General features: G+C 32.4%; 2 protein-coding genes across 5 annotated transcripts; one reads left to right on the forward strand and one right to left on the reverse strand.

The window, feature by feature from the left end:
* Window positions 1–3,710: 3,710 nt before the first annotated feature.
* Window positions 3,711–7,323, forward strand: LOC106752476 (transcription repressor OFP4). Its single transcript, XM_014634161.2, has 2 exons — window positions 3,711–5,227; window positions 6,935–7,323. Exon 1 carries the CDS (start codon window positions 4,046–4,048, stop codon window positions 5,189–5,191), a length of 1,146 nt encoding a protein of 381 aa, XP_014489647.1. The 5' UTR covers window positions 3,711–4,045; the 3' UTR covers window positions 5,192–5,227; window positions 6,935–7,323.
* Window positions 7,324–8,604: 1,281 nt separating this feature from the next.
* LOC106752432 (probable serine/threonine-protein kinase WNK4) lies at window positions 8,605–14,411 on the reverse strand. Of its 4 annotated transcripts, XM_022777130.1 has the most exons (8): window positions 13,438–14,411; window positions 12,185–12,257; window positions 11,754–12,019; window positions 11,250–11,473; window positions 11,003–11,160; window positions 10,610–10,913; window positions 10,098–10,430; window positions 8,605–9,175 (listed from the first exon to the last, which is right to left on the reverse strand). In XM_022777130.1, exons 3-8 carry the CDS (start codon window positions 11,990–11,992, stop codon window positions 8,700–8,702), a joined length of 1,734 nt encoding a protein of 577 aa, XP_022632851.1. In that variant the 5' UTR covers window positions 11,993–12,019; window positions 12,185–12,257; window positions 13,438–14,411; the 3' UTR covers window positions 8,605–8,699. The 4 variants fall into 4 exon arrangements, with proteins under 4 accessions (XP_022632851.1, XP_022632852.1, XP_014489602.1 ...); XM_022777131.1 differs by lacking the exon at window positions 12,185–12,257 and having other exon boundaries at window positions 13,786–14,411; XM_014634116.2 differs by lacking the exon at window positions 12,185–12,257.
* Between the last annotated feature and the right edge of the window lie 692 nt (window positions 14,412–15,103).

Genomic DNA, 15,103 nt, shown 5'->3' on the forward strand with positions numbered 1-15,103 from the left:
TCAACCATAGCATGATTTTAGGATTTGCTTAATGTTGGGAATGTTGTGTGAACCTTGAACTGGACTAAACACCTAAGGGAAATTGTGTCGGGATAGAGCTTGGACCCTTAGTTGTCTTAAACCTCTAATTTTAATGTAGATGAACTTGTTAGGTTGCCAAGGGATTGAGATTTAATGAGTAAATCTAGGCTCTCTCACCAAGGGATTGAGTTTGAGTAACTTAGTAGGTTGACAAGAGCATTTAATTGAAGAAGTTATGTGCATTTGCATGAGAGTGTAATAGTTGAAATCATTCTCCAACATCTCCATTCCATATCAATTCTAATCATTTCATCTCCTAGTGTTTTGACCACAAGAAGTTCAATATTTTACTTATGAATTATGTTTATTTTCATTGCACCAATTCACATTAAAGGAAATTATTCTTTAGTCTAAATTAGTTAGAATATTATATGATTGTAAAGTGTTATACGAGTCTCTTGGGATACGATACTCGGTCTTACCGGTTTTTTTACTTGCCAATGAGTTAACACTCATCAATGTATGACGAAAAGTACATTTCTATTTTTTACTCAAACATCCATGTTTGCAAATATGTTTGCTTGTGATGAAGTGTGTATATAGAAGGTTGAATGATCTGAGGTTCAATAAATCCATACATGGGAGCACAACCTTGGTCCATAATGATTGTGTCCATGTACTTGTAATAAGAAAGTTAAGTATATATATATATATATATATATATATATATATATATATATATATATATATATTAAAAAGTAACAATTCCATGATTTAAATATGGAAGACAATAAAAAATCTTACATGCACCATAGTTGTATTATTGAAATATTCAAGATCCTGTCTCCCTCAATGACCTCTAGTGCATCATTTAGAGTAATCTACATTGGCACATGACATTAGGGCGAAATACACTTAACTCACACTCAAATTCTACCAATCCTCTATTCAACCTGTGTAATTTTAACATGGAGCTTTCCTAAAAGATCATCCTCTATTTCTGCCATGTCATCATCTTCATTGTTAACATGTTGACGCAAGACCTTCTTCTCAAGAAGGAAGAACTATACAGATTTTCAAAGATATGAATCATTTTTTTATAAAATGTTACATAAAAGTATTAAGAATAACAATATATAGTACTTGTGGTGGGACAAAATATGGCATGATAAATGCTTTAAGTCAAACTATAAATGTGCCTAAGACCTCTCCCGAGAATTAGATTTTTGAAGCTGGCACAAACACTCGAGCATGAGAATCTCAAACTTCATCAATCATCACATGCACGTAGTGGGACAGTAGAGAAGCACCATGAATAATCTACCCTCTTTCAAGTTGTCATCCTACGGCCACTACATGTGGGGGATCTTCATCAACTAGTAACTCATAGTAACAAGTGTAGTCAATATGATCTACAATAAAGCATAAGCCTTTTGTGCTCACACGACGTCCTTTCAGAACTTTAGTGGGTAACTCCATAATCTATTGGGTCATGGACTAAAGCTTTTCTTCAAGCGCTCTTTGTATTTGTTATTGTTGTTGTAGTTGTTCCATGGAGCGTTGGTCCATAACACTCATGCTTTGGTTGATTATTTCTTCCATTTGGAGCTCCATATTCCTCAAATGCCTCCTGACTCAAGGATTCACTACTTCTTTGTGAAAGGTCAAAGTAATCTCAAAAACCAATTACAGCTCCATTGCCATACACATAACTTGGGTGCTTTAGCTTTCCAATGGTCATAATGAGTACATTGTCCCTACCTTGGCCAACAAAGGAACCCTAAAAGTCCATTTCCTACTAGTGTTGGTTTTCAGGCTTTAAAAATAAATAAATATAGTTTGTAATCCAACGATGTTAATTTTTTTATACATTAAACAATGTTTCAAATTGACATTGGGTTGAAGCGTGTCAAATTGTATAAAAAAAACTCAAATGTTAACTTAGAACATCATTTGACACTTTAAAAAATGTTATCATTATTGGGTTAAAAAACTATCTTAATTCATTTTTATAGTTTGGAAGTGAAAATATATCAAAGTTTGAAATTGAAATGGATTCCAATTTTATGTATAAATTTAGAAACTAAGATTGTTAACACTTAACCCTAAATTTAGAAACATAATTACAACTTTTTAAAAGCATCTATTTATTAATTTTCAAATAGTTACAAATTCGATTAAATTTTATTCTAGGTTAAAATATAAATTTACTTCTTTTTATATGAAATTTTGGTTTCAATTTATGTTCTCAATTTTAAAAATTTACCCATGTCTATTTAAGATTTTTTGTTACATTAATAGTGTTAATTTTGTTGATGTGTAAACCTTTTTCTAAAAGAGACATTACATAAATATACATTAACATACAATAATAAAATAAAAACGCATAAACATAAAGAAAAAAAATTCATATTTAAATCCATGAATTTTTAAGTTTTTTTATATTTTCGTGAATAAATTCTGCACAAATATAGCTTATGATACTTGGTTCTACTTTCTACACTAAGCTAAGATTTTTTTTAATAATAGGGTTATTAAAATTTGTATAGGTTTTCTTGACAGTTTTTTTCTTCTTCTCATTTTCAGATTTGTATAGGCTTTTTGAGAAATTTTTTCATTTGTACATGGGTTTGGTTTGATTAGGTTTTTGTCTTTGTCTTTGTCTTTGTTTTTTTTTTTTATGTAATAAATTTTCATGATGTGATGACAGATATATAATAAAGTATATCATGAATTTTATAAAAAAAAAAGGCAAATAAAAGGATTGTTTAAGACATGTTTATGGATAAAAAGGCAAATTAAGCAATGATTCCTAAAGCCAGGAATTAGGGAATAAATGAAATCAGCATTGGCCAGTGTTTGCTAAATTCATGATTACATGTTTAATGTTGAATACATGCATAGTCCAAACAAAGCGTGGAGAACCTGATTATGACTTTCAATCCTTCAACTACCAACAAAATCTTCCTAATCACAACACCCTATACATCTTCAAAAATTATCTTAATTATTTAGTCTCCTTTAATTTTAAATTTAATATTAAATAATCAGATTGAAAATTAGAATATTATCTGAATATAAAAATCTATTTAATTCGTACATAAAAAAAATAAACGGCCAAAATTATGTAATGTTTAAAAAAATTACAATATAATGTAATTGGATTAAATGTTTAAAAAGTATTTGTTGGAAGTCTTATCTCTACGAAACATAACATCAATTTATAATATATAAATGAAGATATAAATTTTATTTTATAATCTGATTTTGTAGAATTAAGTTATACTTAAACACTCGATATACATAAGATAAGAGGGATAAATAAGAAAACTTAAAAAAGAAATTCAAAAGTAGTGATGGACGGTAATCATGTTGCTTTTAGGATATTTAAAGTGACTTCAACCTACAAGCTACTTAGATGCCTATGCTCCATATAAGCTTTTAGCATTGATGCCATTTAACTTAGTAAAATCTACAATAAATTACACCAAATGCATTAAAGTGAAATCCATTTAGACATGAGCTATTAGATTGATAGTTAATTCTTAAACAATGAGCTGGTTTTGTTTAATATTCTTTTGTAAATTTCTATGCAGAAATTAAGATTCCAAATATCTTTAGGCATCACCTTTGCATAAAAGGAATAAAGTTTAGGAAAGGTTTGTTCTGGGCAGAATCTTGTTGTTTTACCATGGATTTTGTAACTGAGATGAACGTAGTAGATATGAAGAAAAAAAGCAAAAGCTAAATGCTGTTGCAATCTAGAGACCAACATAGATGTGTGCATGTTTGCTGGAAGAAATGATGAGAAAAAGTAACAGGGTGGACATACCTGGTCCCCTTGCTTTTATTTTGGAACTTTTCTTATGCAGTGGACCACCAACTTGATTTTTTCCTATTATAAACCATGTTTTCTGGTTCTCTAATCTTTCATTTCTCATGAAGTTGAACAATTGTGAGGTATCACAATAAAGAAACACTGAGAGAAGAGAGAAGGCAAGGCTGTGCTTGTTTCATATCCTTGATGGGTAATAACAGGTTCAGATTGTCTGATATGATGCCAAATGCATGGTTCTATAAGCTCAAAGATATGAGCAAATCAAGGAAGAAAAATGGCCCTCATGTTATGAAGAACAAAGTTACCTCACCAACAACCTCCCAAAGGTCACAACCTAGATACTCTCATTGTTTCTCCATTGAACCCAACATAACTGGTAAGTTATACAACTCTCCTATTTACACTAAGCACTCAGACAACATATTCATTGATTCACCAAGAAGATCATCTAAAAGAAGAACCAAGAGAAAAACCATTTATAAGCCTTCTCCCACAGTTGTCTCTTCACCAGTCATAGAAAGTTTTAGTTCTCATTCCACAAATTGGATTAAGCCAAATCCACCTCACTCTTCTGACTATTATCTCTCCTCCTCCGAGAGTTCTTATGAATCAAACTTCCATCAATATGTTTCATCTGAGTCTGAGTGTGACAAGTTCACTATTCCTGACCTTCTTAATGGAGTAGCCTCTGAATGCAGTTGTAGAGTTAGCTCTTCCACCAATGACATCATCATTGACATGAAAAATGAACCATTCACTGGAAATTCTCAAAATCTTGATGGGTTTGACACAATTTCACAATTAGGCCTTCCTCCAATATTGACAAAGCCAGTGAAGTTTGATGATAAGGTCATTGAAGCCATTGATTTGAGAAGATCAACTAAATTTGATGAGGTAAATTCTCATCAATCTCAAGCTGTTAAAGTTAGCAAAGAGGAAAGCAGCAGAACTAAGAGAGACAGAAAAACCTGTCCAGTATCTAGAATTTCCTCTGCTAATTCTACTGGTATAAGACTTAGAGTCAATTCTCCCAAACTTGCAAGCAAGAAAGTTCAAGCCTATGCAAGAAGGAGTGTTTCATCCAAAGCAGGCAAGGCCTCAGTGGATACAGGGTTTCCAGAGGGATTTGCTGTTGTTAAGTCCTCACTTGATCCACAAAGAGACTTCAGGGAATCAATGGTGGAGATGATAGTGGAGAACAATATCCGAGCATCAAAAGATTTGGAGAACTTGCTTGCATGCTATCTTTCACTGAATTCAAGGGAATACCATGATCTCATTGTCAAAGCATTTGAGCAAATTTGGTATGATATGGCTCTACTTGGAATGTAAAGATTTTTGAATTATCCAATGCATGTGTATAGTCTTGTAAGTAACACTTCTCTGGACCAACTTTTGTTCTGAACTCTCATATAATGCTGTATCAATCTTTCACAAATTAAAAAAAGTAGTTGCCAAAAGGAATTTGAGTTCAAGAGTGTGCTATCAGCTCACTTGCTTGTGTTCATCTATCATGTCAAATTCCAATCAGATGTCCTTTGAAGACTTGATTGTGTCTATATTAAAGTCTTTTTAAATTACTAGTTGCAACAAGCAGACTCCACAATTGCAAAAGAAAAAAAAAAGGTAAAAGAAAAGAAAACAGTCATCTTTCTTGTATCCCTCATAGTGTCCGAAAAGTTGGTGCAATCAGACAAATGTTACTTCTGCAAAATAAATAGCAGAATTTACTTAGATAGAATTAACATGACCAAGTGTTCCTTCAGAAAATAAAGAAATTAACAACCAAAGAAACAGATTTTTATTCTAATCACTATTTTTCAAGAATTTACCCTTAACCAGTGTTTGTGAATGTTTGCTATCAAATGATGAGATTTATTACCAGTGTTCCTGTAAGAACGCAACACCAGAAAAAACACATCAAACATATTGCTTCTTTTATAGTAACTTACTAACAATCCTCAAAGGTATGGAACTTTGAATAGTACATCATTACTAGCCCTTGGCCAACTAAAAACACTATGCTAGATTGGTAGTTTGGTATCAGTGGCCATAACTCTTTTCCAAGTCAACCCTAGTAGACTTAAATATTTACCACAAATGCATGTGCAAGTATAGGTAGTTCCTAAAAAAATGTAACTTATCAAAACTTTTACCATATTGGGAGAACTGAATTGGTCCCATTAATTCATTACAAAATCTGTAGCTCCTCTTTCTGTTTGGTCTGATAGAACACCATATTGTAAATTTCTTCATCTCTTGCTTCAATTTTAGGACTGCAATTTATATATTTGTTGAACTACATAGATTGTTTTTGGGATAAATATGTGGAATAGTTGGAATAAATATATGGGCAAGAAGATAACATGCTGATGGCATTGTTTGTGGTGGGGAACAGAGAATAAAGATGAATATGTGGCATTCACATTTATCTATGAATCTACTATTCATCTGTCACGTATTGATGGATACTAACTTCATACTTGAACATGATAACAATTATCAGTTACTTTATACACTACAGAAGTCTCATTTCACTAACTAAATGAATCTTAATGAACTTCTGAAGCAATATTAACAGAGTTGAAAACATTGACTTATAAACCCTTGAAGTAGTCGCTTCCAACACCGACACTCCTTTGATATCCGTATGTAACATTGACACAAGAAGGATGTTGTTCTTTTATACACACATGCCGACACTAGGGATATTTTTTTCTTCTTAATTTTAGTTGTGAACTTTAAGATTGTGTAAATCATGTTGATGATAAGAAAAACTGCAGTTTAGATAAAACTTTTTCAACTGTTTCAATCACAGTGAGAAAGGTAGCCACAACTTAGAAGCATGATCATGATACTTTGAAAACATTTTAACATCGTTTACGTGTCATTATGTGATTAGTCCAAAATTATTTCATAATCAATAATAATAATCATAAACACCAACGTGGACCAATCACAGAATGACACGTAGACGATGTTAAAATTTTGTCAAAAAAATGTTCTTAAGGTATCATTATCCATTATTCAATTACGTTTTGTATTAATACTGATAACTTTTGTCATGAAAATCAGAGCCAATGGAGAAAAATGGAAGATGTAAAAACTGTAAACATGGGTTGAGTTGTGTGGAAATGGGAAGTGTTGAAGCAAATAAAGGGAAGAAAAGTTAATGCAGAAGATGATGAGGACCACAAAATGATGACAACACAGGCTGTAGGAGAAATAATAAAAGGTGTGGGAGGACCACATTAGAGTGAGGAAAAAAGTCCACTTAGCCAACTAGACAGTGTTATAAGGTGAAAAATGTATGATAATTGCACATTTCATCACTCTCTTTAATTTACTTTTCTTTGCTAAAAGTTGATCAGTCTCTTTACACACACCCTAATGTTTCTTTCAAAAATCCAGTGGAGACAGAAAGTTTAGATTTTAGATGGCCTGAAAGTTTAGTGTTGTGGGACAAGTTCATGACTAGTCAGCATAGGAAAAGTTGCATTCAACCCCAACCTCAAATAGAAAATTTGTTCACTTCCTAGCCTACTCCAACATGTGTTCAACACTATAATTCCACATTCAACTGAAATTATTTAACTTCATGAACAAGGGATTTGTGTGTCATAATTTTAGTTTAACACATGAATGTCAATTATAGCCAAAATAGTATGTTGTTGCATGTAGCAAATGAGTAATTCCACAGCTTTCATGATAAGGATTGTCCATTGTTATAAATCTCATTTTACTATTAGTGAATTCTTGGATTAGATCAAAAGGGTCAAATTCTTATGGTATTTCTTGGATTCAATATTAAGTAATTGGCATAATTTTGGAAGTGTACCTTGAGTTAGCAATTATATCATCTCAATAATTAAATGTATGTTATTTTATTTTAAATAATAAAGAATAAATTAAAGTGGATTAATTTATTTATTTTAGGCATTTCAGAATTACAAATGTGCATTTAATTTACTAAAATAAGTTATTAGTAAATTATATTACAACTTAATTGATTATAAATATGATTTAATTGATTATATCAATTAACTCAAGTTTTTAGCAAACATATTTAATCAACTTAACAGGTTTGAGTTTTGTAACTTTTTCTTCTTCTTGAAATAATCAGTTAAATAGTATTGCAAATTGTTTCTTGGTGTTTTGATAGGTGAAAATGAGTTGAATAGTAATCTAAAGTCAATAAATAGTTATTTGTATATTAAGATTCAATCATACACTAAAGTCAATAAATAAATAATTGTATATTGTTTAAGATTCAATTATACATTGTACGTAAAGTATACGTGTGAAATTAGTAATTAGGAAAATAAGTTAATGACACAATCATCTCATGTAATTAGCATCTTATTTGAGAGTAATTGTCTAATGTTTACACATAATGACTAATTTATTGTTTAGTTTGTCAATCAATAATAATAATCATAAATACTACCATACACCAATCACATAATAATACACATAATAATACTACGTAGATAATATTCAAATAAAAAAAAAAGTGTTGTCTAAATATCATTATCCTATTAAAGAAATTGTTTTCCAATTCATTCATAGATGCAAATTTGTTAGTCATTTTTACAATACAAAACAATTTACTATTCATATATATATATATATATATATATATATATATATATATATATATATATTATTTACAAGTTATATTAACAAATTCATAACTTAACTTTTTGAAATTACCATATTTTGTAGATGTTTGTAGCCATGCAACATACATTCCAACAGACTCCATATCATTTACTCTTATCCATGCACAGAATCATCCATTTTTTGGTATTTGATTTGAAAGCTGAAGACAGAGTCACTTTCAAATTTTTTTTTCTCTCAAGTTTTTTCCCTTTGTACTTGAAAAGTTCAGATCGAAAGCACCACATGCTGGATTTGAAACTTTGTTTGTAACCTGATAAGGTGTCACAAATCCAATATTTTCCACAGCTCCAACTGTCTTGAATCTTCTTTTGTTTATCTCTTCGACCAGTGATCTGTGCAGTAGCTGGCTTCTCGTATCAATTAATGATTTGTTCCTAGTTAGTCTGCGATTGTCTATCATCCTGTTACTTTTGCCAGTACAAGGTGTTTGTGGTCCTGCCAGAATTTTGTGGTCTTCATTAGGGGAAAATCTAGTACACATGTGACTCTTTATGATGAGGTCTTTATCTTTTCTTCTACAACCCTTTTGATGTTCCTCCTCCTCATCCATTGAACACAAGTTTGAGTTGGAACATATCCCATGTGAAGAGCATATTGAACTTCCATCATCAGCTATATCACCTGCAAATAATACTACATCAAGGTTACCACAGAAACTATAATTAGTTAAAAACAATATGGTTCATTTCCTCAATGTCATTGTTCTGAAATACACTACATTTTCATCAGGACTTCCTAAGTAATTCATGCCCACCATAAAACTTAACTAAGATATCAGGTTTCCCTTTTCAATTATGTGAAAGATTTCATGACACCAAGCCTACAGTCTTGCTTATGCTCCTTCCAAAAGTGAAGTTACTAACAATTCATTGCTATTTAAGTCCCCAAAGATAGAAATGATAGAAATCCAAGTATGAATTTAAAGTCTCACATTGAGTAGTTCAGTGGTATATAAGAAAAACATGATCCATAAACATTAAGTTTTAAGGTTTTATGTTGAAAATAATGTCATTTTGAGGTTTTATGTTGAAAGTAATGTCAGATTTCATATATCAGCAACTCATATCCCAGAGTTGGAAGTCTCATATTGAATGATTGAGTGATATATAAGAAAAAACAGGACCCATAAACATTGAGCTTCAAGATTTTATGTTGGAATTGGTGACAGGTCTCTTGTATGAACAACTTAAACCTTAGAGGTGGTCAATCCCTCCATTTTATCCTAGAAAAAAAATTCCAATAGGTAATCCTAGGAAGTTTGAGTGAATATCTGCAAGTAAAGAAAAAAAACTCTTGTTTTCATTTCTTACATGAATCTTGTGAAAAGTATAAAGTCATATCATTCATTTAGGTACACTAGATCAGTGGATCAAGATTGAATCACACAGATGAATTTCAGACTGCATTCAACTCCAAATCATGTTAGATTTGTAGGTCCTTTTCAATTATATGTTACTCAAATTGATTATTTCTATTCAATGTGTGACTTCCTATTCACACTTGCACACTTCACAAGTAGCTATTGTTGTAGGGGGTAGAGACAATGGAGACATACCATGGAGCCAATTATATCCATTCAATAAGTCATCCACTCTGTTGACTGAGCCTAGTATTGATTCTAGGGATGATGAGCAAGAAGAAATAGAGTGGAAATGATGCTGAGGATCTTCATTGTCCTTGTCATCTTTATAACTGAATGTATGGCAGCTGTCTGGACAGTTACTATTCCTCCAATTCGGCAGCAGCACAGATATCTCTCCTTCAATCATACGAGCAATATCAGATGGCTCCAAATCTGTGATTTCCAACTCTTTCACCATCTCTATTGCAACATCAACAGGGGTGTCTGTGTAAATGTCAAAGGGAAAGTATACATTCCTACAGGAACCTGTGAAAATGGTACAAAATTTTATAGTTACTTCAATTAAACGATCAAGTTCAGTTACCAAAGAAGAGTAAATGTTAAGGTGAAAGTGTGCTTGCAGACATGTATTTAAACAAGTTCAGAATAAAATTTTCTCTATAACGAATGAAAGAGGATATCAAGAGTCAAGTAAATATTGATACCATCCTTCTCAGAAATTTTCACTTTGAGAAAGACAGTGTCATCTTGTGAATTCAGCTTCCCAGTTATTGACATTTTAGTCATTGGTAAATCATCACTCAGTTGAAGTTTTTCCATTTCGCTGTAATTTAGAAACGGCTTCTGAATTCCAATCTTTGCCATGGATGATTCATCATTAGACAAAAGAAATGGATCATGTAACAATTCTTTAGCAGATGGTCTCTCTGCTGCAGCTATTAGACATTTGCCAATAAACTTTTGTGCTTCTCTGTCTTCAATCCTGAAAAACGCTGCTGGTAGCTTCCCCTGAGCATAAGCCAGAAAAATCGAGTATATATAAAATCCTACATATCTCTACTGACATTTTCAAACCTTAAACCACGATGAGAACTTACAGATGTTACTTTTTTGTATATCTGTGCAGGGTTAGTACATTCACTGTATGGATAATCAGATGTAAGCATTTCCAAAACACACATGCCAAATGAGTACACATCAACTAGTTCATTGTATTCTTCCTCATATAGTTCTGGTGCCATGAACTCGGGAGTGCCTAGGACAGTGGAAAAAATTCAACACAACAATTGAAGAGTTTCAACAGTCAATATTTTCAACATTTATTGGCAGGAAAAAGATAAATACCTATAACACTGTGAGCTGGTTGGGAACCATGGAGAATTGCTGCTAGACCCAGGTCACCAATTTTCACTTGTCCAAGATGGCCATTGACAAATATATTGTCACATTTAAGGTCCCTATGAATTACTGGAGGATCATGTTCATGCAGATAAACAAGACCCTGTAAGATTTGCCGAGCCCAACTCTTTATTGCTCTCAGACCTATGTGCTTATATTTCTTCCGGTATCTGCATAAGTCACAAAGTAATCAGTTAAAGTACTTTTTATAGTGATTTAAAGGTTAATTCTGAAATCATGCATGGATATCATGTGAAGTTAAAACAAATCAAGTAATCTAACATTACCAAATGTGCTGGCCATGAAACTACATATCCCTATCATATGAAGTTTAATATATAGTATACCATGGATGTACAGATTAACATAGAATGAATCTGAACACCATCATACTAAAATGTGAAGGTTAAACGAAAGGAGGAATGTGATTTAAGTCAGAAAGGAAGTTACTCTCTTAGAGTCCCTGAAGTAAACATTTCTGTAATGAAGTTGAAGGTCTTATTGTTGACATCAATCCAAGAGGTGTAGAATCTCATGATGGATTGGTGCTTGAGGGTGCTGAGGAGATGAACCTCTAAATAAAGCCTCTCCAAGTCCTCTGGTTTGCGAAATGCATCATTGAGTTTGACCTGACTCCATGCAACCTCTGTTCCATGAACCTCGTCAATTGCTTTATACACTGTCTTCATTGCCCCTTTTCCTAAAATATCTCCAACCTAATCACACAAAAACACTTTTATTTACATCAAATCATTTCTGTGATGGTATCCTAATTTCCATTATACTTAAAGTAAAGAATTACAGAAATTATATGCATAGCTCCTTGAAATAGAAATCAGAAATTGTTTAGCTCAAACCAGGCTAGGGAGAAAAGAAGTTACTGTTGAAATGATGATCTCACTCAACACCACATAGTTTTACAGCATAACGTCCATGTCATCACTGTTTATATATCTTGCAAATATCAAAAGAAAATTCAAATACTTCCTTTTTCAGTAATTAATGCATATACCAGTCCTACATAGTCCCATATATCCACACTTTTTGATAATTCAATATCTGTTATATCACATTTGCAATATATTTTCACAATTATGATAAATTCAGATGATATTAAAGGGAAGTGAGTGATCAATTTTTTTTAAGATAGCATTCCACAAGCTTATCCCTTTTTTAAGAAATCTACAAACGGATGGTTTATTCTAGATTCATTTTCAATTGTTAATTTGTCTGCCTCAAGTAAAGGATAGGTGCAAAACAACCCTAGTAATTTAAGCCGGGAATATTTGCTGCAGGAATCAAATTTCTTAGGATGAGACTGCTTTCACTTGCACACATTCAAAAACAATCATTTGCATATTGAATTCACAGAAAAATCCTTCCTTAAATGCCACAGGTCTGCTGTAAAAGAGTAAGCAAGCAGTGAAATATGGCTATTTAAAGTAGACTTACACCACACGCACAAATATCTTGTAAAGTTATTCAACCCCTAAGGTCTTCACAATAGTAGCATATTACTAAACATGAAGCCTGGTTAATCCACTCAATCATACTGTAAGTGGTGAAAGCATTTTATATATATTTCCTTTTCTTGCAAACTTGATTTCCAACCACTCAAACAGATTGCCCAAAAGTAATAGAAGTTCAACTTCAGAGGATTTTGCTTTGAAAATTGAGACAAAATAATAAGTCATAAGAAATAAAAAGTTTGACAAATTTATACGCAGGACCTTAGTCGCTTTTGATACTATTTCCTAATCAGATAGTTTTTATACAGATAGGTGAAACTTAAATTCTATTTAGAAAACAATAACAAAAGCATCTAAAATAGAGCATCTAAGTTTTGTCCTGAGATGTCTAATCATTTGGCATTTGATTACCCACGTTATTTTTGAATCAGTTCTTTCCATCAGCTATCTAAGATTTCACTAAAATCTAGTAACACAGTATCACAGCTCAGTGAGCTCACTAGAGACAAAGAAATATCAAGAAGTTGTTTCCCCTTTTATACACACAAAAAAGTACCTTTTTCACATTCAAATAACAAAAAATCAATCCAATTTCGAACAAGATTTAAATATCCACAACAAATTTGAAAATGAAAAGCCACAAAATTACATGATTCAGAACTTACCCGAGCATATCTACCATTTGGGTCAGTTTCAATGTAACGAGGCTCAGCTTTGCGATCATCTCTATACCCTTTATTGGAATACATGTTGAATTCTTAACTATGCACTCCAACTAAGTAACTAAACTAACAATCGCCAAAACTTCGAAAGCTGTTGTCTGCAGACAACAACTTCAGTGCAAAGAAAGTAGAAAAGCAAAGAACAAAAACAAACAAAAAAGCGGTTCGTTCTATTCTCCAAGGTAGTTGCAGAATCCTAAATCCGAGGTTTCCCCTCGTGGTAAACATGGGAGAAGACACCAAAAAACAGCCAAAAAAGCCTTGAGTGATCAACACACTGCATTATCCTACCCATTTTCACACCAACCGCGCATGTCAAGGGATCATAGTCCTTAGCAACCATTTGATTAAGTTTGCTCGTTCTTTTTGAAAACAGAAAAGTGCAGAGAGAGAGAGATAGAGAGAGGGAGTGGAGCTGCAAGATTTGACAAGATAAGACAGGTGAGAAGAAGGGAATAAACTGATAATAATTTTCCTATGAAACCAACACGTTCCTGTCACTGCCCTTCGTGTGTCAAAAAATTTGAAGGCGCATACGGTACTTGTGGCTTTTGGTAAGGGTCAGTTTAGGCCATTCACAGGGACCATTCACAAGTGGAAGTGGTTATGAGAAACAGTAAACGGAACTTGAAGAATCTATGGCAACACTTTTGTGTAACCATTTGTGAACGTCAGTGGAAAAGAAAGCAAAGAGAACAAAACCCAGAAAGGGAAACAGAAGAAGAAAGTTGGGAGAGATAAAAAGAATTGAACTTGGGAACAGTGGAGAAGATTAAGTTGTGATATGAGAAAGAGAATTCAGAACAGAGTGAAACTAGAACGTGTGGGGGATATGTACATCAGGTGGTGGTGATGGTGGTGATAGTGTGGGCCAGTGGGGACCACATTTTAAGATGAGGTGGCAACGTTTGAGGCTTGGTGATTGTGTCATGTGTTTTGGAATTTGAAGGATGACGAGGTTGACTTTAGGTTGTCTTGTTTCGTGATACTGCTTTTCGTTTTGTCTTCTTTTGGTGTGGATAATCTTTCATATTTTTCCATGCTTATCCTGATCTTGACCTTTATTTACGTTGTCTATGGAAATTTTGGCTGCAGATGTATAGATCATATTTGGTGCCCATTGCAACTACACACAGATTTTCATCTAAGGAAAAATCAATAATGTGGTATATTGCGATAAAAAAAGAAGAAGATGTGTACTAAAATATAGATAAAATATAGAGTAAGAATAGCATAACACACCCTACTTTAGTTTGATACATTTAACAAACGTAAATGATATTAAAATAGTATACTTTTGTAAAGTAAGAAAGAATAATATGAAATGAATGTAATTAGGGTTCTAAAAATAATTAGGGTTAGAGGTTTTTAATTACCTTAATTTTCTAATTTGATTTTAATTAGGGGTTTTTTAATTATTTTTAAATGTTTTTAAAAAGTCACGTCATATAAATTTTAAATAGGTGGATAGACATTTGTCACGCTAAAAACTTCATTGTTAAAAATTTAACGCTGTCTGTCATAGGACCATTGTGAACAACATTTAATGAAATATGGGACCAAAGTGATTTTTTTCTAAAAAGATGATTATTTTAAACAAAAAATGAGA

This window comes from Vigna radiata, unplaced genomic scaffold (genome assembly GCF_000741045.1).
Source record: "Vigna radiata var. radiata cultivar VC1973A unplaced genomic scaffold, Vradiata_ver6 scaffold_158, whole genome shotgun sequence".
Classification (NCBI taxonomy): domain Eukaryota; kingdom Viridiplantae; phylum Streptophyta; class Magnoliopsida; order Fabales; family Fabaceae; genus Vigna; species Vigna radiata.

Coding starts and splice junctions, on each gene's coding strand:
- LOC106752476 (XM_014634161.2), top strand. CDS start 4,046: ATGGGTAATAACAGGTTCAGATTGTCTGATATGATGCCAAATGCATGG.
- LOC106752432 (XM_014634116.2), bottom strand. CDS start 13,521: ATGTATTCCAATAAAGGGTATAGAGATGATCGCAAAGCTGAGCCTCGT. Junction 12,020..13,437: donor CAAATGGTAGATATGCTCGG/GTAAGTTCTGAA, acceptor TTGTGTGATTAG/GTTGGAGATATTTTAGGAAA. Junction 10,914..11,002: donor TATACAAAAAAGTAACATCT/GTAAGTTCTCAT, acceptor GCTTATGCTCAG/GGGAAGCTACCAGCAGCGTT.